This window comes from Ictalurus punctatus, chromosome 19 (assembly GCF_001660625.3).
Source record: "Ictalurus punctatus breed USDA103 chromosome 19, Coco_2.0, whole genome shotgun sequence".
Lineage (NCBI taxonomy): Eukaryota > Metazoa > Chordata > Actinopteri > Siluriformes > Ictaluridae > Ictalurus > Ictalurus punctatus.
In genome coordinates, this window is record NC_030434.2 from 8,544,267 (window position 1) to 8,571,216 (window position 26,950).

The following is a 26,950-nucleotide window of genomic DNA, read 5'->3' on the forward strand; positions in this document are numbered from 1 at the left end:
CACACCAACGCCGTTTATTATTCACACCAACGCCGTTTATTATTCACATTAACGCCGTTTATTATTCACATTAACGCCGTTTATTATTCACATTAACACCGTTTATTATTCACACCAACGCCGTTTATTATTCACACCAACGCCGTTTATTATTCACACTAACGCCGTTTATTATTCACATTAACGCCGTTTATTATTCACACCAACGCCGTTTACTATTCACATTAACACCGTTTATTATTCACATTAACACCGTTTATTATTCACATTAACACCGTTTATTATTCACATTAACACCGTTTATTATTCACATTAACACCGTTTATTATTCACACCAACACCGTTTACTATTCACATTAACACCGTTTATTATTCACATTAACACCGTTTATTATTCACATTAACACCGTTTATTATTCACACCAACACCGTTTACTATTCACATTAACACCGTTTATTATTCACATTAACACCGTTTATTATTCACATTAACACCGTTTACTATTCACATTAACACCGTTTATTATTCACATTAACACCGTTTACTATTCACATTAACACCGTTTACTATTCACACCAACACCGTTTATTATTCACATTAACACCGTTTATTATTCACATTAACGCCGTTTATTATTCACATTAACGCCGTTTATTATTCACACCAACACCGTTTATTATTCACATTAACACCGTTTATTATTCACATTAACGCCGTTTATTATTCACATTAACACCGTTTATTATTCACACCAACGCCGTTTATTATTCACACCAACACCGTTTACTATTCACATTAACGCCGTTTACTATTCACATTAACGCCGTTTACTATTCACATTAACACCGTTTATTATTCACATTAACACCGTTTATTATTCACACCAACGCCGTTTATTATTCACATTAACACCGTTTATTATTCACATTAACACCGTTTATTATTCACATTAACACCGTTTATTATTCACATTAACACCGTTTATTATTCACATTAACACCGTTTATTATTCACATTAACACCGTTTATTATTCACATTAACACCGTTTACTATTCACATTAACACCGTTTATTATTCACATTAACACCGTTTATTATTCACATCAACACCGTTTACTATTCACATTAACACCGTTTATTATTCACATTAACACCGTTTACTATTCACATTAACACCGTTTATTATTCACATTAACACCGTTTATTATTCACACCAACACCGTTTATTATTCACACCAACGCCGTTTATTATTCACATCAACACCGTTTATTATTCACATTAACACCGTTTACTATTCACACCAACACCGTTTATTATTCACATTAACACCGTTTACTATTCACACCAACACCGTTTATTATTCACATCAACACCGTTTATTATTCACATTAACACCGTTTATTATTCACATTAACACCGTTTATTATTCACATCAACACCGTTTATTATTCACATCAACACCGTTTACTATTCACATTAACACCGTTTATTATTCACATTAACACCGTTTATTATTCACATTAACACCGTTTATTATTCACATCAACGCCGTTTATTATTCACATTAACACCGTTTATTATTCACATCAACACCGTTTACTATTCACATTAACACCGTTTATTATTCACATCAACACCGTTTATTATTCACATTAACACCGTTTATTATTCACATTAACACCGTTTATTATTCACATTAACACCGTTTACTATTCACACCAACACCGTTTATTATTCACATTAACACCGTTTACTATTCACACCAACACCGTTTATTATTCACATCAACACCGTTTATTATTCACATTAACACCGTTTATTATTCACACCAACGCCGTTTATTATTCACATCAACGCCGTTTATTATTCACACCAACGCCGTTTATTATTCACACCAACGCCGTTTATTATTCACATTAACACCGTTTATTATTCACATTAACACCGTTTATTATTCACATTAACACCGTTTATTATTCACATTAACACCGTTTATTATTCACATTAACACCGTTTACTATTCACATTAACACCGTTTACTATTCACACCAACACCGTTTATTATTCACATTAACACCGTTTATTATTCACATTAACACCGTTTATTATTCACATTAACACCGTTTATTATTCACACCAACACCGTTTATTATTCACATTAACACCGTTTATTATTCACATTAACACCGTTTATTATTCACACCAACACCGTTTATTATTCACACCAACGCCGTTTATTATTCACACCAACGCCGTTTATTATTCACACCAACGCCGTTTATTATTCACACCAACACCGTTTACTATTCACATTAACGCCGTTTACTATTCACATTAACGCCGTTTATTATTCACATTAACACCGTTTACTATTCACACCAACACCGTTTATTATTCACATTAACACCGTTTACTATTCACATCAACACCGTTTATTATTCACATTAACACCGTTTATTATTCACATCAACACCGTTTATTATTCACATTAACACCGTTTATTATTCACATTAACACCGTTTATTATTCACATTAACACCGTTTATTATTCACATTAACACCGTTTATTATTCACATTAACACCGTTTATTATTCACATTAACACCGTTTATTATTCACACCAACACCGTTTATTATTCACATTAACACCGTTTACTATTCACACCAACACCGTTTATTATTCACATTAACACCGTTTATTATTCACACCAACACCGTTTATTATTCACATCAACACCGTTTATTATTCACACCAACACCGTTTATTATTCACATTAACACCGTTTATTATTCACATTAACACCGTTTACTATTCACATTAACACCGTTTACTATTCACACCAACACCGTTTATTATTCACATTAACACCGTTTACTATTCACATCAACACCGTTTATTATTCACATTAACACCGTTTATTATTCACACCAACACCGTTTATTATTCACACCAACACCGTTTATTATTCACACCAACACAGTTTATTATTCACATTAACACCGTTTATTATTCACATTAACACCGTTTATTATTCACATTAACACCGTTTACTATTCACATTAACACCGTTTATTATTCACATTAACGCCGTTTATTATTCACATTAACGCCGTTTATTATTCACATTAACACCGTTTATTATTCACATTAACACCGTTTATTATTCACATTAACGCCGTTTATTATTCACACCAACACCGTTTATTATTCACACCAACACCGTTTACTATTCACATTAACACCGTTTATTATTCACATTAACACCGTTTATTATTCACATTAACACCGTTTATTATTCACATCAACGCCGTTTATTATTCACATTAACACCGTTTATTATTCACATCAACACCGTTTACTATTCACATTAACACCGTTTATTATTCACATCAACACCGTTTATTATTCACATTAACACCGTTTATTATTCACATTAACACCGTTTATTATTCACATTAACACCGTTTACTATTCACACCAACACCGTTTATTATTCACATTAACACCGTTTACTATTCACACCAACACCGTTTATTATTCACATCAACACCGTTTATTATTCACATTAACACCGTTTATTATTCACACCAACGCCGTTTATTATTCACATCAACGCCGTTTATTATTCACACCAACGCCGTTTATTATTCACACCAACGCCGTTTATTATTCACATTAACACCGTTTATTATTCACATTAACACCGTTTATTATTCACATTAACACCGTTTATTATTCACATTAACACCGTTTATTATTCACATTAACACCGTTTACTATTCACATTAACACCGTTTACTATTCACACCAACACCGTTTATTATTCACATTAACACCGTTTATTATTCACATTAACACCGTTTATTATTCACATTAACACCGTTTATTATTCACACCAACACCGTTTATTATTCACATTAACACCGTTTATTATTCACATTAACACCGTTTATTATTCACACCAACACCGTTTATTATTCACACCAACGCCGTTTATTATTCACACCAACGCCGTTTATTATTCACACCAACGCCGTTTATTATTCACACCAACACCGTTTACTATTCACATTAACGCCGTTTACTATTCACATTAACGCCGTTTATTATTCACATTAACACCGTTTACTATTCACACCAACACCGTTTATTATTCACATTAACACCGTTTACTATTCACATCAACACCGTTTATTATTCACATTAACACCGTTTATTATTCACATCAACACCGTTTATTATTCACATTAACACCGTTTATTATTCACATTAACACCGTTTATTATTCACATTAACACCGTTTATTATTCACATTAACACCGTTTATTATTCACATTAACACCGTTTATTATTCACATTAACACCGTTTATTATTCACACCAACACCGTTTATTATTCACATTAACACCGTTTACTATTCACACCAACACCGTTTATTATTCACATTAACACCGTTTATTATTCACACCAACACCGTTTATTATTCACATCAACACCGTTTATTATTCACACCAACACCGTTTATTATTCACATTAACACCGTTTATTATTCACATTAACACCGTTTACTATTCACATTAACACCGTTTACTATTCACACCAACACCGTTTATTATTCACATTAACACCGTTTACTATTCACATTAACACCGTTTATTATTCACATTAACACCGTTTATTATTCACACCAACACCGTTTATTATTCACACCAACACCGTTTATTATTCACACCAACACAGTTTATTATTCACATTAACACCGTTTATTATTCACATTAACACCGTTTATTATTCACATTAACACCGTTTACTATTCACATTAACACCGTTTATTATTCACATTAACGCCGTTTATTATTCACATTAACGCCGTTTACTATTCACATTAACGCCGTTTATTATTCACATTAACGCCGTTTATTATTCACATTAACACCGTTTACTATTCACATTAACACCGTTTATTATTCACATTAACACCGTTTATTATTCACATTAACACCGTTTATTATTCACACCAACACCGTTTATTATTCACATTAACACCGTTTACTATTCACACCAACACCGTTTACTATTCACATTAACACCGTTTATTATTCACATTAACACCGTTTACTATTCACATTAACACCGTTTATTATTCACATTAACACCGTTTATTATTCACATTAACACCGTTTATTATTCACATTAACACCGTTTATTATTCACATCAACACCGTTTATTATTCACATCAACACCGTTTATTATTCACATTAACACCGTTTACTATTCACATTAACACCGTTTACTATTCACATTAACACCGTTTATTATTCACATCAACACCGTTTATTATTCACATCAACGCCGTTTATTATTCACACCAACGCCGTTTATTATTCACATCAACACCGTTTATTATTCACATCAACGCCGTTTATTATTCACATTAACGCCGTTTATTATTCACACCAACACCGTTTATTATTCACACCAACACCGTTTATTATTCACATTAACACCGTTTACTATTCACATTAACACCGTTTATTATTCACATTAACACCGTTTATTATTCACATTAACACCGTTTACTATTCACATTAACACCGTTTATTATTCACATTAACACCGTTTATTATTCACACCAACACCGTTTATTATTCACATTAACGCCGTTTATTATTCACACCAACACCGTTTATTATTCACATTAACGCCGTTTATTATTCACATCAACGCCGTTTATTATTCACACCAACACCGTTTATTATTCACATTAACGCCGTTTATTATTCACACCAACACCGTTTATTATTCACACCAACACCGTTTATTATTCACATCAACACCGTTTACTATTCACATTAACACCGTTTATTATTCACATTAACACCGTTTATTATTCACATTAACGCCGTTTATTATTCACATTAACGCCGTTTATTATTCACACCAACGCCGTTTATTATTCACATCAACGCCGTTTATTATTCACATTAACGCCGTTTACTATTCACATTAACGCCGTTTACTATTCACATTAACACCGTTTATTATTCACATTAACACCGTTTATTATTCACATTAACACCGTTTATTATTCACACTAACACCGTTTATTATTCACACCAACACCGTTTACTATTCACACCAACACCGTTTATTATTCACATTAACACCGTTTATTATTCACATCAACACCGTTTATTATTCACATTAACACCGTTTATTATTCACATTAACACCGTTTATTATTCACATTAACACCGTTTATTATTCACACTAACACCGTTTATTATTCACATTAACACCGTTTATTATTCACATTAACACCGTTTATTATTCACATTAACACCGTTTATTATTCACACCAACACCGTTTATTATTCACATTAACGCCGTTTATTATTCACATCAACGCCGTTTATTATTCACATTAACGCCGTTTATTATTCACATTAACGCCGTTTATTATTCACATTAACGCCGTTTATTATTCACACTAACACCGTTTATTATTCACATTAACACCGTTTATTATTCACACCAACGCCGTTTATTATTCACATCAACGCCGTTTATTATTCACATCAACGCCGTTTACTATTCACATTAACGCCGTTTATTATTCACATTAACGCCGTTTACTATTCACATTAACGCCGTTTATTATTCACATTAACGCCGTTAACTATTCACATTAACACCGTTTACTATTCACATTAACACCGTTTATTATTCACACCAACGCCGTTTATTATTCACACCAATGCCGTTTATTATTCACATCAACGCCGTTTACTATTCACATTAACACCGTTTATTATTCACATTAACACCGTTTATTATTCACATTAACGCCGTTTATTATTCACATTAACGCCGTTTATTATTCACATTAACGCCGTTTATTATTCACATTAACGCCGTTTATTATTCACATTAACGCCGTTTATTATTCACATTAACGCCGTTTACTATTCACACCAACGCCGTTTATTATTCACATTAACACCGTTTATTATTCACATTAACACCGTTTATTATTCACATTAACGCCGTTTACTATTCACATTAACGCCGTTTACTATTCACATTAACGCCGTTTACTATTCACATTAACGCCGTTTATTATTCACATTAACGCCGTTTATTATTCACATTAACGCCGTTTATTATTCACATTAACACCGTTTATTATTCACATTAACACCGTTTACTATTCACATTAACACCGTTTATTATTCACATTAACACCGTTTATTATTCACATTAACACCGTTTATTATTCACATTAACACCGTTTATTATTCACATTAACACCGTTTATTATTCACATTAACGCCGTTTATTATTCACATTAACGCCGTTTATTATTCACATTAACGCCGTTTACTATTCACACCAACGCCGTTTATTATTCACATTAACGCCGTTTACTATTCACATTAACGCCGTTTACTATTCACATTAACACCGTTTATTATTCACATTAACACCGTTTATTATTCACATTAACACCGTTTATTATTCACATTAACACCGTTTACTATTCACATTAACACCGTTTATTATTCACATTAACACCGTTTATTATTCACATTAACACCGTTTATTATTCACATTAACACCGTTTATTATTCACATTAACACCGTTTATTATTCACATTAACGCCGTTTATTATTCACATTAACGCCGTTTATTATTCACATTAACGCCGTTTATTATTCACATTAACGCCGTTTACTATTCACACCAACGCCGTTTATTATTCACATTAACGCCGTTTACTATTCACATTAACGCCGTTTACTATTCACATTAACGCCGTTTACTATTCACATTAACGCCGTTTACTATTCACATTAACGCCGTTTACTATTCACATTAACGCCGTTTATTATTCACATTAACGCCGTTTATTATTCACATTAACGCCGTTTATTATTCACATTAACGCCGTTTATTATTCACATTAACGCCGTTTACTATTCACATTAACGCCGTTTATTATTCACATTAACGCCGTTTATTATTCACATTAACGCCGTTTATTATTCACATTAACGCCGTTTATTATTCACATTAACGCCGTTTATTATTCACATTAACGCCGTTTACTATTCACATTAACGCCGTTTACTATTCACATTAACGCCGTTTATTATTCACATTAACGCCGTTTATTATTCACATTAACGCCGTTTATTATTCACATTAACGCCGTTTATTATTCACATTAACGCCGTTTATTATTCACATTAACGCCGTTTATTATTCACATTAACGCCGTTTACTATTCACATTAACGCCGTTTACTATTCACATTAACGCCGTTTATTATTCACATTAACGCCGTTTATTATTCACATTAACGCCGTTTACTATTCACATTAACGCCGTTTATTATTCACATTAACGCCGTTTATTATTCACATTAACGCCGTTTATTATTCACATTAACGCCGTTTACTATTCACATTAACGCCGTTTATTATTCACATTAACGCCGTTTATTATTCACATTAACGCCGTTTACTATTCACATTAACGCCGTTTACTATTCACATTAACGCCGTTTATTATTCACATTAACGCCGTTTATTATTCACATTAACGCCGTTAACTATTCACATTAACGCCGTTTATTATTCACATTAACGCCGTTTATTATTCACATTAACGCCGTTTATTATTCACATTAACGCCGTTTATTATTCACATTAACGCCGTTTATTATTCACATTAACGCCGTTTATTATTCACATTAACGCCGTTTATTATTCACATTAACGCCGTTTATTATTCACATTAACGCCGTTTATTATTCACATTAACGCCGTTTACTATTCACATTAACGCCGTTTACTATTCACATTAACGCCGTTTATTATTCACATTAACGCCGTTTACTATTCACATTAACGCCGTTTACTATTCACATTAACGCCGTTTACTATTCACATTAACGCCGTTTACTATTCACATTAACGCCGTTTATTATTCACATTAACGCCGTTAACTATTCACATTAACGCCGTTTATTATTCACATTAACGCCGTTTATTATTCACATTAACGCCGTTTACTATTCACATTAACGCCGTTTACTATTCACATTAACGCCGTTTATTATTCACATTAACGCCGTTTATTATTCACATTAACGCCGTTAACTATTCACATTAACGCCGTTTATTATTCACATTAACGCCGTTTATTATTCACATTAACGCCGTTTATTATTCACATTAACGCCGTTTATTATTCACATTAACGCCGTTTATTATTCACATTAACGCCGTTTATTATTCACATTAACGCCGTTTATTATTCACATTAACGCCGTTTATTATTCACATTAACGCCGTTTACTATTCACATTAACGCCGTTTATTATTCACATTAACGCCGTTTATTATTCACATTAACGCCGTTTACTATTCACATTAACGCCGTTTACTATTCACATTAACGCCGTTTATTATTCACATTAACGCCGTTTATTATTCACATTAACGCCGTTAACTATTCACATTAACGCCGTTTATTATTCACATTAACGGCGTTTATTATTCACATTAACACCGTTTATTATTCACATTAACACCGTTTACTATTCACATTAACACCGTTTATTATTCACATTAACACCGTTTATTATTCACACCAACACCGTTTATTATTCACATTAACACCGTTTATTATTCACATTAACACCGTTTATTATTCACACCAACACCGTTTATTATTCACATTAACACCGTTTATTATTCACATCAACACCGTTTAATATTCACATTAACGCCGTTTATTATTCACATTAACGCCGTTTACTATTCACATTAACGCCGTTTATTATTCACATTAACGCCGTTTATTATTCACATTAACGCCGTTTATTATTCACATTAACACCGTTTATTATTCACATTAACACCGTTTATTATTCACATTAACGCCGTTTATTATTCACACCAACACCGTTTATTATTCACATCAACGCCGTTTATTATTCACATCAACGCCGTTTATTATTCACATTAACGCCGTTTATTATTCACATTAACGCCGTTTATTATTCACATCAACACCGTTTAATATTCACATTAACGCCGTTTACTATTCACATTAACGCCGTTTACTATTCACATTAACGCCGTTAACTATTCACATTAACGCCGTTTATTATTCACATTAACGCCGTTTATTATTCACATTAACGCCGTTTATTATTCACATTAACGCCGTTAACTATTCACATTAACGCCGTTTATTATTCACATTAACGCCGTTTATTATTCACATTAACGCCGTTTATTATTCACATTAACACCGTTTATTATTCACATTAACACCGTTTATTATTCACACCAACTATTCACATAGATAAGGTAGACCTCTGTGGTGAAATTTTATCAAGACATACAGTAGATCTGGTAAGGCTAAACAGCCCAGGAGCACCATGAGCTCCATCATTCTGAAACAGAAGTTTGACTTTAAGTTGAACTTTTTGGGCTGAACTCCAAGTGCTACATCTGGTGAAATCCAGGTCATCAACTGGCTAATACCGTCTCTATGGTGAAGCATGGTGGTGGAAGCATCATGCTATGGGGATGTTTCTCAGTGCTAAGGAATGGACAGACTGGTCAGAATAGAGGGAATGATGAATATATCCAAATACTGAGAGGTCCTTGACCACAACCCGTAGCATAAAGCCAAGAAAATGCTGGAGAAGCTTTAGGTGCTGGATGTGAATTTCCCCAGCTTCACTAGCTGCTGCCTGTCTTTCAGAAAGCTGGTGATCCACTGACAGATGGTCGTTGGTACACAGAGCTGGGTTCATTTACACAGGAGGAGATCTGGGATAATGCTATTGAAAGCCAATCTGAAGTCCACAAATAGGATACTCGTATAGGTCCGTGGTCTGTTGAAGTGTTGAAGGATGTAATGCAGTCCCATGTTGACTACATCATCCACTGACCTGTTTGCTTAATAAGCAAACTGAAGGGGCTCCAGCAAGGCTCTAGTCTCTCAAATGATTTCATGACCACAGATGTCAAAGCAACAGGTCTGTAGTCATTCGGTCAATACAGCGTTAGTGGGGTAATGGGTAAAATGGGTGAATGGGTCAAATGTAAATGGGTAAAAAGTTAATTTGTTGAATTTTAAGTTGAAATTATAATACAATAAAAAGTGAAAGGGTTTGAATACTTTCCACACCCACAGATACACTATATGGCCAAATGTATTTGGACACCTGACTATCACACCCATATGTGGGCGTGTTGGAAGCACACAATTAGATAGAATCTTGTTGTATGCTGTAGCTTTAAGATTTCCCTACACTGGAACTAAAGGTACTTACATGGTTTGCAAGGGTGATGTAGAGATGTCCTGCACAGAGCCCTGACCTCAACCCCACTGAACACCTTTGGGATGAACTGGAACGCCGACTGCACCCCAGACCTCCTCAGTACCTGATCTCACTAATACTCTTGTAGCTGAATGATCACAAATCCCCACAGTCACGCTCCAAAATCTAGTGGAAAGCCTTCCCAGAAGAATGGAGCTTGCAACCACAATTCTGGAAACGTTGGGACAGTATGGAAACAAGCTAATAAAAACAAAGAGGAGTGATTTGTAAATGTACTTTGACTTGTATTTAAACAACAAAAAAAACGTATAAAGACAAGGTGTTTGATGTTTCACCGAATCAATTTTTTTTTGAAGAGAAACATTTATTTTGAAATGGATGCATGCAACACATTCCAAAAAAGTTGGGACAGGGGTAATTTAGGACTAATAGTGATGTGACAAGCTGAAATAAGAAGGTGATGTGAAACAGGTGAGGTAATCGTCTAATCATAGTATTTAAGGAGCCTCCAAAAAAAGACCAAGTCCTTCAAGAGCAAGGACGGGGCGAGGCTCGCCAATCTGCCAACAGATGCGTCAGCGAATAATCCAACACTTTGAGAACATTCCCCAAAGACAAATTGGTAGGATTTTGGGCATTTCACCTTCTACAGTGCACAGTATAATTAAGATTCAAGGAATCCGGTCAAATCTCGGTGCGTAAAGGGCGAGGCCGAAAACTACTTCTGAATGTGCGTGATCTCCGATCCCTCAGACGTCACTGTCTTAAAAACCGTCACGAGTCTGTAATGGAGATCCTGACATGGGCTCAGGAATACTTTGGTAAACCTTTGTCAGACGACACCATTCGCCGCTGCATCCACAGATGCAAGTTAAGGCTTTACTATGCAGATCAGATGCCACACATCAACACTGTCCAGAAGCACCGCCCACTTCTCTGGGCTCGGTTTCATCTGAGATGGACAGTAGCACAGTGGAGTCGTGTTTTATGGTCTGACGAGTCAACATTTGAAATTGTTTTTGGACAAAACAGCCGTCGTGTTCTCCGGGCCAAAGAGGATAAGGACCATCCAAGCTGTTATCAGCGTCAGGTCCAAAAGCCAGCGTCTGTCATGGTATGGGTATGTGTCAGTGCCCATGGCATGGGTAACTTGCACATCTGTGAGGGCAGCATTAATACAGAAAGATATGAACACATTTTGGAGCAACATATGCTGTCATCCAGAGCAGAACAACGCCAAACCACATTCTGCCTGGATAACAAGTGCATGGGTGCGTAAGCAGAGAGTACAGTTGCGCAATTGAAGAAATGCATAATGGATGAATGGGGAGAATTCCTCATGCTAAACCTAACCAACTGGTGTCTTCACTCAGCACCCAAACGCTTAATAAGTCTTATTTAAAAAAGAAGAAAAGTAAAGTTGATGTTACACAGTGATAAACAGTCGACTGCCCTAACTTTGCAGTGTGTTGCAGTCGTCAGATCTGAACTGAGTGTATCTTTTCAAAAATAAATTCAATTCACAAAATAAAACATCAAATAACGTGTTAATAATGTGCTTTCAATATAGTACAGGGGGAATTTAATTTTCAATGGACTCGTTGTTGAGTTTTGTGCATTTTCCATACTGTCCCAACTTTTTCGGAATTGGGGTTCAATTATAACAGCAAAGGGGGCACTACAGCCAGAATGGGATGTTCAAAATGCACATATGGGTGTGATGGTTAGGTGTCCATAATCTTTTAGCCATAGAGTGTATATATTATTGCATTCATCTACAACCTGAGAGTGAGATAAGACATAGCTAATATTATTTTGCCACCCTTTGTCATAGCAACAGGAAATAGACAGCTGGCCAATCATATTCGAGCTCTCCTCATATCGATTAGATGAATATTCAACGGCCATCGGTTGGTGTGGTGGGCGTGGTTTTCACTTGAAATGTTACTGCACGTGAAGAAAGCATATAATAGACCTGCATCTGAAACTGTACTAAATAGTATTCCGTATTATTATTTCATTTTACTATTAAAAATCCGAGAGAGAGAGAGAGAGAGAGAGAGAGAGAGAGAGAGACTAATAACTTTGAATTCAGATTCTGGGGCGTCGTTTTAATTAAGAAAGTTAATATCGCCCTCTAGTGGTGTCATGAAGAAACACACAAACTCGTAACTCAATTCAGTAACGCCACAAATACCTAAATCTGTAAAAGGAACCATAAGCATGCAATGCAAAAATCCAATAGTTTTCTAATAATTGTCTTGTTTTTGTTTACACGTGTTTTTAAAGATTGACATAGCTGCCCCTGTCTGTGTGGCTGTGAGGTCAGACACGTGATTTAACGTGCTCACGAGGACACCCGCAGACTTGAATAATGTTATACCTCCCATACACTACATCTCGCAGATTAATATACATTTATTACATTCGTTTCCATTTATTCATTTAGCAGACGCTTTTATCCAAAGCGACTTACAAATGAGGAAATATAAGCGAAGCGATATATCAAGCGGAGAACAATACAGGTAGTGCTACCATACAAGATTTATAATGGAGTTCTAGAGAAGCAAAGTGCACAGAGTAGAGGTGTAAGAGCCAGGGTAAGTTTTATTTTTTGTTTGTTTTTCTAAGGCTTTAGCTGTTTTTTGAAGATAGTGACAGATTCTGCGGTCCAGATTGAAGTCAGAAGTTCATTCCACCACTGACGGACACTTAGTGTGAAGGTTCTGGAAAGGGACCTTGAGCCAAGCTGAGTAGGCACTACTAAGCGTCAGTCGTTAACAGATCATAGATTGCATGAGGGAACGTAAGCCTTCAGGAGAGAGTTGAGGTAGGAGGGTGTTGTTCCAGACAAGGTCTTGCACGTGAGCAAGGGGAATTTGTTGCAGGTGGCTTCAGGAAGCCAGTGGAGGGAGATGAAGAGTTGTTTGACATGGGTTCTTTTGGGCTGGTTCAAGACGAGGCGCGCTGCTGCATTCTGAATCATCTGAAGGAGTTTGATCTAGCTGGCTGGGAGGCCCGAGAGTAGTGTGTTGCGATAGTCCAGTTTTGACATAACAAGAGCCTGGACTGTGTAGCCTGTTTGGTGATGTAGGGTCTGATTTTCTTGATGCTGTACAGGATGAACCTACAGGACCGTGCAGTTGTTGAGATGTGGTCTGTAAAGTTCAAGCTGTCATCAAAAGTCACCCCAAGGTTCCCGGCCGTCCTGGTTGGCTTGAGTGTGGTTGAGCCGAGCTGTACAGTGAGGTTGTGGTTGATTGAGGGGCAGGCTGGGATGACGAGAAGCTTACGATGAGCTTAAGGTAGTGTCCAGTTTGAGATGTCAGACAGGCAAGCAGCGGTTCGTGCAGAAACAGATGGATCATCAGGCTGGAAGGACAAATAGAGCTGGGTGTCATCAGCATAGCAATCATATGAGAAGCCATGAGACTCGGTCACCTGCCCCAGAAATGTAGTGTAAATAGAAAAAAAAACAAAAAACAGTGGACCCAGAACTGACCCCTGAAGAACTCCAGTTGTAAATTTCAGAAATACCTCCCCTCCATAATACCTTGAAGGATCTGTCTGAGAGATTGGATTCCACCTAGTGCAGAGCCGATCCGGTGATGCCTAGGCTGGAGAGACATAGCACATATTAAATAATAATAATAATAATAATAATAATAATAATAATAAAAAGATCACGCAAAGATGAACAGTCGAAGTCCATCATCACTGTGCACCATTCTGTAGAATTATGCATTACAGATGAATGAACCTGTCTTCACATCAGACCGCTGATGAGATCCTCCCACTGTCCTCAGAACAAAACATTTCCTTGATCTTTTCTGCGTTTATTTTTCTTCTTCTTTTCTTTGCTCCACACTCATACTGTAGATTTAGTGTGGTGATAACCCGGTGCATTGGCTTGACCTGCCCATGCTCAGCTGCCTAACTGACCCTTTTTGGATAGATAAGCGTCCTTCTATTAACCTCTCATCTATTCTATTAATCGTAAACCAATAGAGGGCGCTCGAGCCCCGCCCACTGCGCACCGGCGTCTGATTGGACGATGTGTCCGCTATGTGTCCGACTCCTCCGGCACGAGCCGCGTATTGTCGCTGTTCTCTTCACGCGACTCCAGCGGTGCATCTTCAGCAGCAGCAGTTCACCTGTGTTTGTGTGTGTGTGTGTGTGTGTGTGTGCGTGCGCGCGCGTGCGTGCGTGCGTGTTTGTGTTTGTGTGTATATATGCGTGTGCACGCGTGTGTCGCTCAGTGCACGGACCCAAAACTGGACACACGTTTGAAGGTGAGTCCATTTATTTATTTAATCCCCAGATCCGCAGCTGTACCATGCAGCACATCTGGAATCTCGGTAGTTTCTCTTCACGCCACTGTTACATCTGTAATCCGTGTGTTTAAGTGCAAGGTTGCGGTGGTCTCTGAGCTCTTTGCAACCTTCAGCTGTAATGCATGAATTTACCTTTGCTTCCGTTATGTATTACTAGCTGTTTTTGCACCTGGATGTGTCCTGTCATCAGGGACATGTCAATATAAACAAACCTGCTGGCAGATAGGACAGTGAGGAAACTTGTTATGCCTAATGTTTACATTGTAGAGAACCTGGAGGGAGTGAAACCAGCATCCCCTCTCCCTCAAATCTTCCATGAAACCAGTGCCCATTTACTTCAAATCACTTATCACAACCCGCACTGCCCCACGCTCCGTCCGAAACTCTAGCACCGCTAGACTGGTGCCATCATCTCTCGGGGTACAAGGAAGGCATGCATCGAGACTCTTCTCTGTGCTGGCACCTAGGTGGTGAAACGACCTTCCTTTAGATGTCCGAACAGCTGAGTCACTGGCGGACTTCGAACCACGTCTAAAGACCTACCTCGTCATAAAGTACTTAAATGAGCACTTTCCATCAAATAAAAATAGACAAATCTGTATTTCCTTACTATATTACCTACCGACAGAGTTTTAAGTCTGATGGGATTTTTAGTCCGTGACCTAGTGAACCAGCGCTGGTGTGTATTTATTGATAGAGACTTCAGAGCACTTCTGTAAGTCGCTCTGGATAAGAACATCTGCCAAATGCCATAAATGTAAATGTAAATGAAACTGCTTTACAGTTTGATATCACTGACTTTGGGTCAGCAACTAAAACAGCAACGAGGCTGTAAATCATGGTGCAGTGATGTATTACTGCTACCTCAGGTTAGACATAAGAGCTATAACTTGCTGTATAATGACTTCTTTTTCTTCTTCTTCTTCTTCTTCAATGCTGGCGTATTCATTTGTGACTCACTTTTACTGATCCGATTCGTTGATGACTCACTTCACCTATCTGATTCATTCGAACTGCGCATTCATGTGATACAACCTGTGTTTGGTTTTGATGTCACCATGTATAACGCAGGTTCTGTCCTGAACATTTTAGTGATTAATTTAGTCTTACTTCCAGTAACACACTACTTCAGCTCAGAAAGGGGAGTTAATGAGCTGATTAGTTGAATCATGGGTGTAAAAATGTTTAGGACAAGGGGTAGTCCAGGACCTATGATCTAGTGTACGATATCTGACTCCCCAGGCCAATTTTGTGTCTATAACAGGTTATTCCAATGGTTAATGTACGATGACCAAAAGTATGTGGACACCTGACCAAACTCATATGTGGTTAATCTTCAAAATGTTGCCATAAAGTTTGAATCACACAACTGTATAGAATGTATTTGTATGCTGTAGCGTTACAGTTTCCCTTCACTGGAACTAAGAGACCTGTTCAAACCTGTTCCAGCGTCACAACGTCCCTGTACACAAAGCGAGCTCCATGAAGACATGGTGTGTGAAAGTTGGACTGGACGATCTCGAGTGTCCTGTACAGAACCCTGACCTCAACCCCACTGAACCCCTTTGGGATGAACTGGAACACCGACTGCACCCCAGACCTCCTCAGTACCTGATCTCACTAATACTCTCGTAGCTGAATGATCACAAACCCCCACAGTCACGCTCCAAAATCTAGTGGAAAGTCTTCCCAGAAGAGTGGAGCGCATTATAACAGCAAACACACGGGGACTAAATCCATATTACTGCCCATCCCATTTTAGAATGGGGATGTTCAATACTCAGGTGTCCACATACTTTTGGCCATATAGTGTAAATCCTTCGTAAATTGCACTGCTTTAAATGCAACAGAAATTTCACACCCAATAATAGGGCAATTCACAAACGAATCAGCTTTTTAAAGCTGACTGAGGCAAGTTGATTTACAGTCACAGACACATCCAAAGTCCTTCTTTTTATTATCTTTTTTTTTTTTAATCAAAAGCTATTCTGCTTGACACGTAAAGCACTGACTGTCAAAAATCGATGAAATTACAAAGTTAAAGGAATTCTGGATTTCAACCTAAGCTCTATGACTTCTTGGTGATGGATGTGTCATTACCAAGATGGGTATATGCTAAACATGCACGACTCGCTTATAATGGAAAGCATTAGGCTCGTTGTTGGGGCAGTCAGTAAACATTTACTTTTTTTTTTTTTTCAGTCAAATGCATTTGTGAATTAAGCTCATAGTCTGTATGATTCATCCTGAGTCCTTTTACAGTGGGAGGAATACCAAAACCTTCAAGAAAGCATAAAATACTGTACTTAAATCAGACTTCCTGTGACGTATGTTGGAAAGTTTGTTAAAAGTGCATAAGAATAGCTTTGGTAAAATGTTTTCTGTTTTTCTGTAGACTATAAAAATGACTTGGGAAATGTACACTTTCCCAGTCAGCTGCACCTTTTTTTTTAAAAAACACAAACAAACAAACAAACAAAAAACCATATCAGGCTAATAATAAAGGCAATGCGCTGGTAGATGTGATTTAGCTAGAGCTTGGGCTAGTTTATAATTATTTGGGCTGAATTGTAAACTGTGATTGGGCTAGTGAGTCCAATCAGTTAGTGTCCAATTGGGCTAGTGAGTCCCATTGGTCTTGTGGATGACGAGGGAACATGGATCAGACTGCACAAACGTGCTGTCCATTTAGAAATTCCAAGCACAAAATCAGGGGTATTTTTCTGTGTTCATTAGCTATAAGGCAGCCATTTCTCTGTCACCTCTATTTCAGAGATGTCAAATCTAAATTACCGTTTTACTTAAGCAGACAGAAGCCCAGTGCTAAATGGTAACCCTATGATGTCAGTTCCAGCCTATAAAGCCGGTTTATAATTTGAGCATTTATGTGTTTCTTTTCTGTACTGGAGTGGTCTCCACCCTGGCCTTGGTCTATAATTAAGCCATCAAGCACTGTTGCCTTCCTTTTGTGAATTCATCTCCTTTCTAAAAAGAATTGAACGCATATATGTATTTCTATCTATCTGGACATGGAGATTCATTCATAAGCTACAGTCAGTTCATACTGATGGATCATCCTATTGCTCTTTCACTACATCTGGCTCTATGAGATTATTTATCATGATGTGAATCAGGAAATCATCATCTTTAACAGTAGTTATGATAACGTTATCAGCATTAAATGAATCCCAGGTGTCATGGAAATGTGCATATGTCAAGGTCATATTCTATAGTCCTGAGGCAGGTCACACAACTGACCGTAACAGAATCTAAAGCAGCATTTATGGCTTTTCTAAAGGAGTTGTGACCTGGACTGCAGAAAAGCCAGAGTGCTGGGGTTTTCAGAAAGGATCTTTTCTTTTCTTTTTTTTCCCCCCCGTACAGTATATTCAGTAATTCTTTCTCAGAAATCAATCAGTAAAAATAGATAAAGATAGATAGAAATGATTTAGAATAGTCCAGAAGGCCCAGCATTAAAAGTTATTACTGGAGGAAAAAATTGTGCAGACGTCATATTATTGTACCTTTATTGTGTTTTAAACAGTACTCAGTGGAGTTTAATTTGAGAGAGTTATTCTGCAGAAAGCTTGGGAGCTAGATGCATGCTAAATTAACTCACACACACACACACACACACACACGCGTGTGTGTAAAGAATTTTAAGCGTGCGTGTATGCGAGTGTTTGTATGACTCAGTCAGTATATGAATGCCATAAGTCTCGCTGCAGGATACGCTCTATTGCATTTGTGCCTCAGACACCACTTACCAAGCTCTTATATTTCATAGTAATAGCATTGCCCTAAAATACCTTTATGTCAGTTCCACCGCAGATGCTAGTAATTCACATGCTGTGAATCTCGTATATATTTATTCTCAGGGTCTAATTTTCAATCAGTAAAAATACATGATTCCGACTGGCTTCTCATCATGGAAGCTGGTAGCCAATAAAATATTAAATATATATGAAAGAAAATGAATGAAACATGAAAAGTGGGTTTAGTTCTCATGTTTTATTCACATAGCAGTACAATGTTCATCTCAGTCATTAGTACACTCTCAGTAATAAGTTCTAAACTATACTTGACAGTCACTGGGGTGGAACGCTGTGCATCTTCTGTAACTTGAGTGTGTGTTTATTTATTACATGGGAATGTGAATGGACGGTAGAATTGGACCATAACGGCCACTGTTATACTTTTAAATAGCTTTAAGAGTAACATCGTAAAAGGTACACTAGATGCATTTTCCAAGTCAGAGACACACTGTAAAGGTACAAAAGATATACCTTTAAGGGCAGCATGGAAATGTACAGGTTAGCATCCTTTTCTAGGAGTATAGCAAACAATACTTGTGAAAAGAGACACTTTTTTTTTTGTTTCACCCTTTATTTCTTCTTCCTATTTTTCAGGAGTCAGTCATTTATAACACTTTTATTGAACACTTTTTTACTCACTGGTTAAAATGACCAAGAATGGTCTGCCTAGCTAATAGATTGTTAGCTAGTAGGCTAGTATTAGCAGTAAATATTTCTCACTGAAAAGTCCTGTCAGAAATCCCGTCAAGGAAGGTCATGTTAGCTAGTAAACTAGTGCTAGTAGGGGATATTTTTCTTTGAAAAATCCTGTCAGAAATCCTGTCAGGCTAAGTCATGGTAGCTTGTAGGCTAATTTTATGAGGAATAATAAACCTTTGTCGGTACCAAAAAAGATAGTATGAGGCAACCCGTTAATTATTTGAGGTGTCAGAAAACCTGGTGTATGAAATATTCTCTGAATGCTGTGTTTTTTTTTTTATTTATTTATTTATTTTTAAATCAGTTTGTAGTTGGCCTAAGGGTTCAGAATGACATGCAGTTCAACTCAGCTCATCATTTAACCTTTATGTTCTGTTTGTATCTAAATGAACCACTGAAGAAGAAAAAAAGACCAAATCTGCATAGATTTCAGTTTATGAACATGTCAGGAAAAATAATATTTGAAATATACTTCCAGTTCTGTTTGTTTGGTTTTTTTTAACCCTGGGGTTTTCCCCACAAATATCTCCGGCAGGATATTTAATATTCACTGCTAACGTTAGCCTAATAGCTGACATGACCTAACCTGACAGGATATTTGACTGGATATTTCAGTGAAGAAAATGATTCCCTACTAGCACTAGTCTTCTAGCTCACATGACCTAACCTGACATTTTTAAGGCATATGTTTCGTCAGAGACAACGTGAACGAGTTTTGATTTGTAGTTTTACTTCCTATGAGAAATCGGCTGCTGACAGCGAATTAAATTGATTTTGATTTGACAATCTATTTAGTGTCAGGATCTGCTCATTGGCTTTGTGAATGAATAATTTATACGCATGCCACACACCCCTTCATATATGCACACACACACACACACACACACACACACACATTGCCCACACTATGACTGAGAATGACTCATGATGTTATCACTGAGAGAAACAGTGAACAATCTGTTTCCAAGACAAGAAGATTCATTAGCATAAGGCTTTTGAGAGTTGAAGCTGCGCCAGCTTTGCTGTCCGCCAAACAAACTACATAGATTTCAGCTTGCCGTTAACGTGACCCGAGCTTGACCCGAATTAACTTAAAACAATAATGGTTTGAGTCCTCTTGTCATCAAAGGTGGTATGGGTTATGTAACATAAATTATTCAGATATTGCGTGTTTGTGTTTGCAGGAGATCCTGCCCTCATATGCAGAGGCAGAGATAAACCAATGACGAGGCTGCTGCATCACAACAAAAGCTGTCCACTCTGTGACTAATCCGTTGTGCTGAAGTATCTTCTGTTATCATGGCTAAGAGTTCAGAGGTCAAAGTGGCTGTTTTTGGAAGAGCCGGAGTAGGGAAATCAGGTAAGAGTGAAAAGGAGCTCAATGAGACCCTTTTTTTTTTTTTTTTTTTAAATTTGGCATTGTATTTGGTCCAATAAAAGATGCTAATAAAAGTATCACCTTACATCAAAGATAAAGACGATGAGCATTTGTTCCAAACACAAATTTGACATGTTTTGAAGAAGAGAAAATTCCGTTATTCTTGAGAATAAGAAGCGAGTGCGACCGTCAGAGTCTCCAGAAAAACTGTGACTGGTTCTGCGAGATGCTCAATAAAACTTACAGCACATTTCCTTATAAAACTGCACTAATTGTACCGGAGACTACTATTTTTATTTTTTTTATTTATTTAATTTGTCACACCAAATATTGACTTTGTTTCATTTACAACTGTTTACTGATTATTACAGTATTTTTTTTAAAAAAAATGTAGAAACATTTAATTAAATTATTTTGCAATTATTTAAATTGCAGATTTTGTCCTGTTTTGGTTAGGATTTAAAAAACACGATGCATTTTCATGATATCTTTCCCGGGTTAACAGCAACCCCGTCAGCATAAATCCCACAGAAGAACCCGTATTGTATTTGACCGTTAGTAAATTGTACACGATAATATTTTGCGTGTCTATTGAATTCGAATATGTTTTTGGTTTTAATAAGAAGCAATTTTAAAACTCTTTAAAATAAGCACATTTCAATGAATTAAAGTCAGTTGCGACTGCACATGCCCAATGTCGCTTGCCATGAGAGCGGCCATTTTCTCCACCACGCCATAATGCTCGTGCGCTAGGGGTGTGGCTTATGAACTCGATTTGCATATGGTCTGAGGAACTTTAAAATGTGTTATAGAGGGGTTGTTTCCAATATCTCTTGTTTCGTGTTGGTCTTCAGGCTTAGGCCTATTGTGTTATGAAATGGTTGTTTTTTTTGTTTTTTTTTTTGCGATATTAAGGATTTCTAGGGGCGCACGGTGGCTTAGTGGTTCGCCTCACATCTCCAGGGTCGGGGGTTCGATTCCCACCGTGGTCCTGTGTGTGCGGAGTTTGCATGTTCTCCCCGTGCTGCGGGGGTTTCCTCCGGGTACTCCGGTTTCCTCCCCCAGTCCAAACACATGCATGGTAGGCTGATTGGCGTGTCCAAAGTGTCCGTAGTGTATGAATGGGTGTGTGAGTGTGTATGTGATTGTGCCCTGCGATGGATTGGCATCCTGTCCAGGGTGTACCCCGCCTTGTGCCCGATGCTCCCTGGGATAGACTCCAGGTTTCCCCGTGACCCTGAAAAGGATAAAGCGCTATAGAGGATGGATGGATGGATGGATGGATTAAACTGACACTGAGTTCTGCCAGTTGAGTCTTTATGAAGACTGGTGTAAGTGTATGTTCTTTTTAGATCACTACATCTGGTTTGACCAGCATTAATATGTCATTAGCAGTTTAGCAGAAGTGATGATCAATGACTTCGCGAAATCAGATGATTCCAAATGATAACAAGTTTAGATAACGTATACTTTTTTATTTTATATTGTTTAGATTTACACAATTTATAAGCCCTCTTTGCATGAAATAAATAAGACTGATGTAAAAGAAGGGAGCAAACATTTGATTGACTTGTTTCATTTGCGAATATATTTAACCATTGAAATCAAGTAGGTTTTATTTAAAATGACGACGTTGAATATTTAAGTACATTTTGTACTACCTGCTGTAAATGTTTCGGTGAAACGCACCTAGATTCAGTGAATTTTACTCATGACTGTTTGGAACATGATGGAAGATGATTTCGATGTAGTAGGAATTACTCCCTTGAGGTAAACCCTACTTGATATAATAAAGCTAATATAACTAAATAAAAACCACGAGTAAATATACGTCTGCATGGACACAGAGTAAATTTGTGCGACCATATGACATAAACATTTATTTCAGTGCAGATGTGCGAACAGCTACTGGCACGTGTTAGTGTACTACAATAAAAAGATGGTTCAGATGAATTATTTGCTTCTGTTTTGGGGAAAGAGGACCAGCTTTTTAAGTCGGACCCAGGTACAAACATAAATACCTGCGCCCGGTTACAAACCTATGTCAAGTCAGCAATTAATAGCACTACAGGCATTGTTAGCACCCCACTTTAGAAAACAATGCATTGACTACATGGAAACTTTAAACCCTTAGTGAGTGTGCAAGTACTTGAAAATGAGTTCGACGTTGAAGGACACTTCTTTGTACTCTTTTTTTTTTGTAATTAAAATGTATTTTGTAAGCCATTGTTTAATTATTTATTTATTAATTTTTTTTTAGCTTTCTATTCATTACATGGCTATTTTTAAAGATACTGTTCGTCCTGGTCGGTTTGTTAGACGCTTTTCCTGCCAGCAGATTAAATGCGTAAGAATAGAATGAAAGCAATGTACAGCATTAATGAGGGGAGAGAGAGAGAGAGAGAGAGAGAGAGAGAGAGAGAGAGAGAGAGAGAGGGAAATAGAGAGAGATCTGTCAGTATGTTGTGTGTTTTAATAGCAACAGTGGAAAGAAAGGGTGAGAGTTGCTCTGTATGAAGTAGGAAGTTATTAAAATGCTAGACTAGTCTAGACTTTGATGTGGGTGATAGAATTTATGTTATTTACAGCTATGTTGCATTCGTTTATTTGGCAGACATGTTTATGCAAAGCAACTTAAAACAGAAAGAGTCCCGGGTTCCATCCTGAGCTCCAGGTCCACCTCAAGCATAAAATTACACTGTGTGACACACCCATATGTGCTTGTTGAACGTCCCATTCCAGATTTATTCCTCCCATTGCTGTTATAATAATCTCCACTCTCCTGTGAAGGCTTTCCACTAGATTTTGGAGCGTGACTGTGGGGGTTTGTGATCATTCAGCTACAAGAACATTAGTGAGATCAGGTACTGAGGAGGTCTGGGGTGCAGTCGGTGTTCCAGTTCATCCCAAAGGTGTTCAGTGGGGTTGATGTCAGGGTTCTGTACAGGACACTCGAGTTCTTCTACACCAACCTTCACACACCATGTCTTCACGGAGCTCGCTCTGTGTACAGGGACGTTGTGACGCTGGAACACGTTTGAGTCTCTTAGTTCCAGTGAAGTGAAATTGTAACTCTACAGCACACAAATACATTCTATACAACTGTGTGCTTCCACCTCTGTGGCAACATTTTGGAGAAGAACCACATATGGGTGTGATGGTCAGGTGTCCGCATACTTTTGGCCACATAGTGTATGTTACAGGAGTTGGCTCAGAAGTTTCAACTAATCAGAAACAAAAATAAGACAGTTTTGGGAAGAACAGAGAAAACTGAGAGTTCCTTGGATTACTCAAGAGTCGTAAATTGATTCTTTCGGATGTTTGTGACGACCGTCATCAATCAGCTGGTCAGTGTCCCGTGTTCTAATACAATTCACAGGGGGAAAAACAGGAACCGGTAACATTATTCACGCAAACATTTCAGGTTCTATCGCCGGCCAGTGTTTAGAGTTCGCTAGAGGTCTTATTTAATGATTCATAATAAGCTGGTATGCGTGTGGGAAGCTTTTTAGATAAATTCAGAGTTCAAACCGACTCGTTTCCAATGAAACAATTGAAAGATTAAAGGAAAACAGCTTTGCTTCTGGTCTGTGTAACCTGCTGACAGCACTTTGTTCCATTCCTCTCTCTATAGTGCTGTTTGGTACTCTGAACAAGCCTGCAATTTTGCCTAGACGTTAGTCCGGCCATTAGGAGGGAATGGATCGGCGGTATTCAGATCTCAGATGGTGATGTGAGGAAACTAGTCAAACTCTGTGTTCACTGCTGTGCAACAGATTGATGATATTTGCACCAAGGTGTATGTTTAGTACTCTTGTTCTTCACCTAAATCATCAGCATGTAGTAAGAGTTCCGCCGCTGTTTATCTGGTCAGCCTTCCTTCGTACACGTCCGATTAGTCGCTGTCATGAAGTCTTTCATGTTAGCATCTCTCAGAGATCTCGTCGTGATTGAAACAAAGCTTCCTCACTCTGAAAAGAGTCCATTTAAAATACAACAGTGGACGGGAAAAACACCATTTGGAAATGCGCCAATCAGCCAAAATGAACAAAAGTAAATCGTAAAATGAAAAATATTCTTTCAGAGAAAAATTTTTTAAATAGATAATCTCGTTCAACAAACAGACTTCATGTTAAAACCATAATGAACTTTCTTTTACTTTCACACTATCTGTTGTTACCCAGATGAGGACGGGTTCCCTTCTGAGTCGGGTTCCTCTCAAGTTTCTTCCTCGTATCATCTTAGGGAGTTTTTCCTCGCCACCGTCGCCGCCGGCTCACTGAATTGAGATTAATCCACACAATTAAAATCTGTATCCCGTGTTTATATGTTTCTGTAAAGCTGCTTTGAGACGACGTCCATTGAAAAAGCGCCATACAGATCAAATTGAATTGAATTGAATAATCACACTACTATGAAATATACTGGTAATTTTTAAAATGTATCTATCTATCGATCTGTCTATCTATTTCTCTATCGACTGATTGATAGATTATATTTGAAGCACTGTTGTTCTTCACACTTATAGAATGGTATCGGTGTGCAAATGATCCTTCAGTAAAGCACATAATGGAGATAATGTTATTTTACCTTGTATAATTTCCTTACCTTCTTGTGAGGTGATAAAGCAGCTTACTAAAACATTTTGACCAGGAAAAACCAGGAACAGGATACGTAGTCAATCACGACTCCATAGTAAATCATGACTTTGATCCCCGTAAAATTCGAATCCAAATGCGAATCAAATGAAACCTGCACCTAAGTGATTATAAGAGACACATATTTTGCGATCTTATCCTACTGTATGTGAAAATGCAGTTGAGTGACCTCAAGCATATTGTAACTCCAAGTCTAGTAGTTGAAGCTTATGGCATTGTATCTGGTGTGCAGATGGAGGGGATCTAGGGCTGTGTGTGTATGTATTGGCAAGAGATCTGCAGTACAACATCTGAGTTAGCATAGCGTATGAATACTATCTGTACTGCACAGTCAGTTATTGTAAGCAATCTGTAAGCAGGAGAGATCAGTGTAGGGGTTTTTTTTTTTCCCATCAGAGAGAGTTAAAGGAGAAAGATTTCTTCAAAGCAACCAGGGTCCTGTACTGATATCATCCCATAGCTATAAAGATGAAGATTTCATTTTAGGAAAGCCTTTCCTATTATAATCTTATCAAGTGTGTAAAATAGGCTTGAAAACCTGAACCTCCTCTAAATCCTGGACTTATAAGACAAACAGATGCAAGAATCCTGTTTTAAAATATATATATATATATATATATATATATATATATTTTATTTTATTTTCTGTGAATTGGGGACCCAATAAAAGCATCTTTCTGTTTCAGATATACAGCA

The 26,950-nt window shown here is 37.2% G+C and overlaps 1 protein-coding gene across 1 annotated transcript in view; it reads left to right on the forward strand.

Moving 5' to 3' along the window:
• The first annotated feature begins 15,448 nt into the window (after window positions 1–15,448).
• Window positions 15,449–26,950, forward strand: part of rerg (RAS-like, estrogen-regulated, growth inhibitor) — a 49,500-nt gene continuing 37,998 nt past the window's right edge. The window contains exons 1-2 of the mRNA XM_017494004.3: window positions 15,449–15,662; window positions 21,403–21,578. Coding sequence (XP_017349493.1) covers window positions 21,518–21,578 — 61 coding nt within the window. The 5' untranslated portion in view covers window positions 15,449–15,662; window positions 21,403–21,517. The remainder of the gene's footprint in view (window positions 15,663–21,402; window positions 21,579–26,950) is intronic.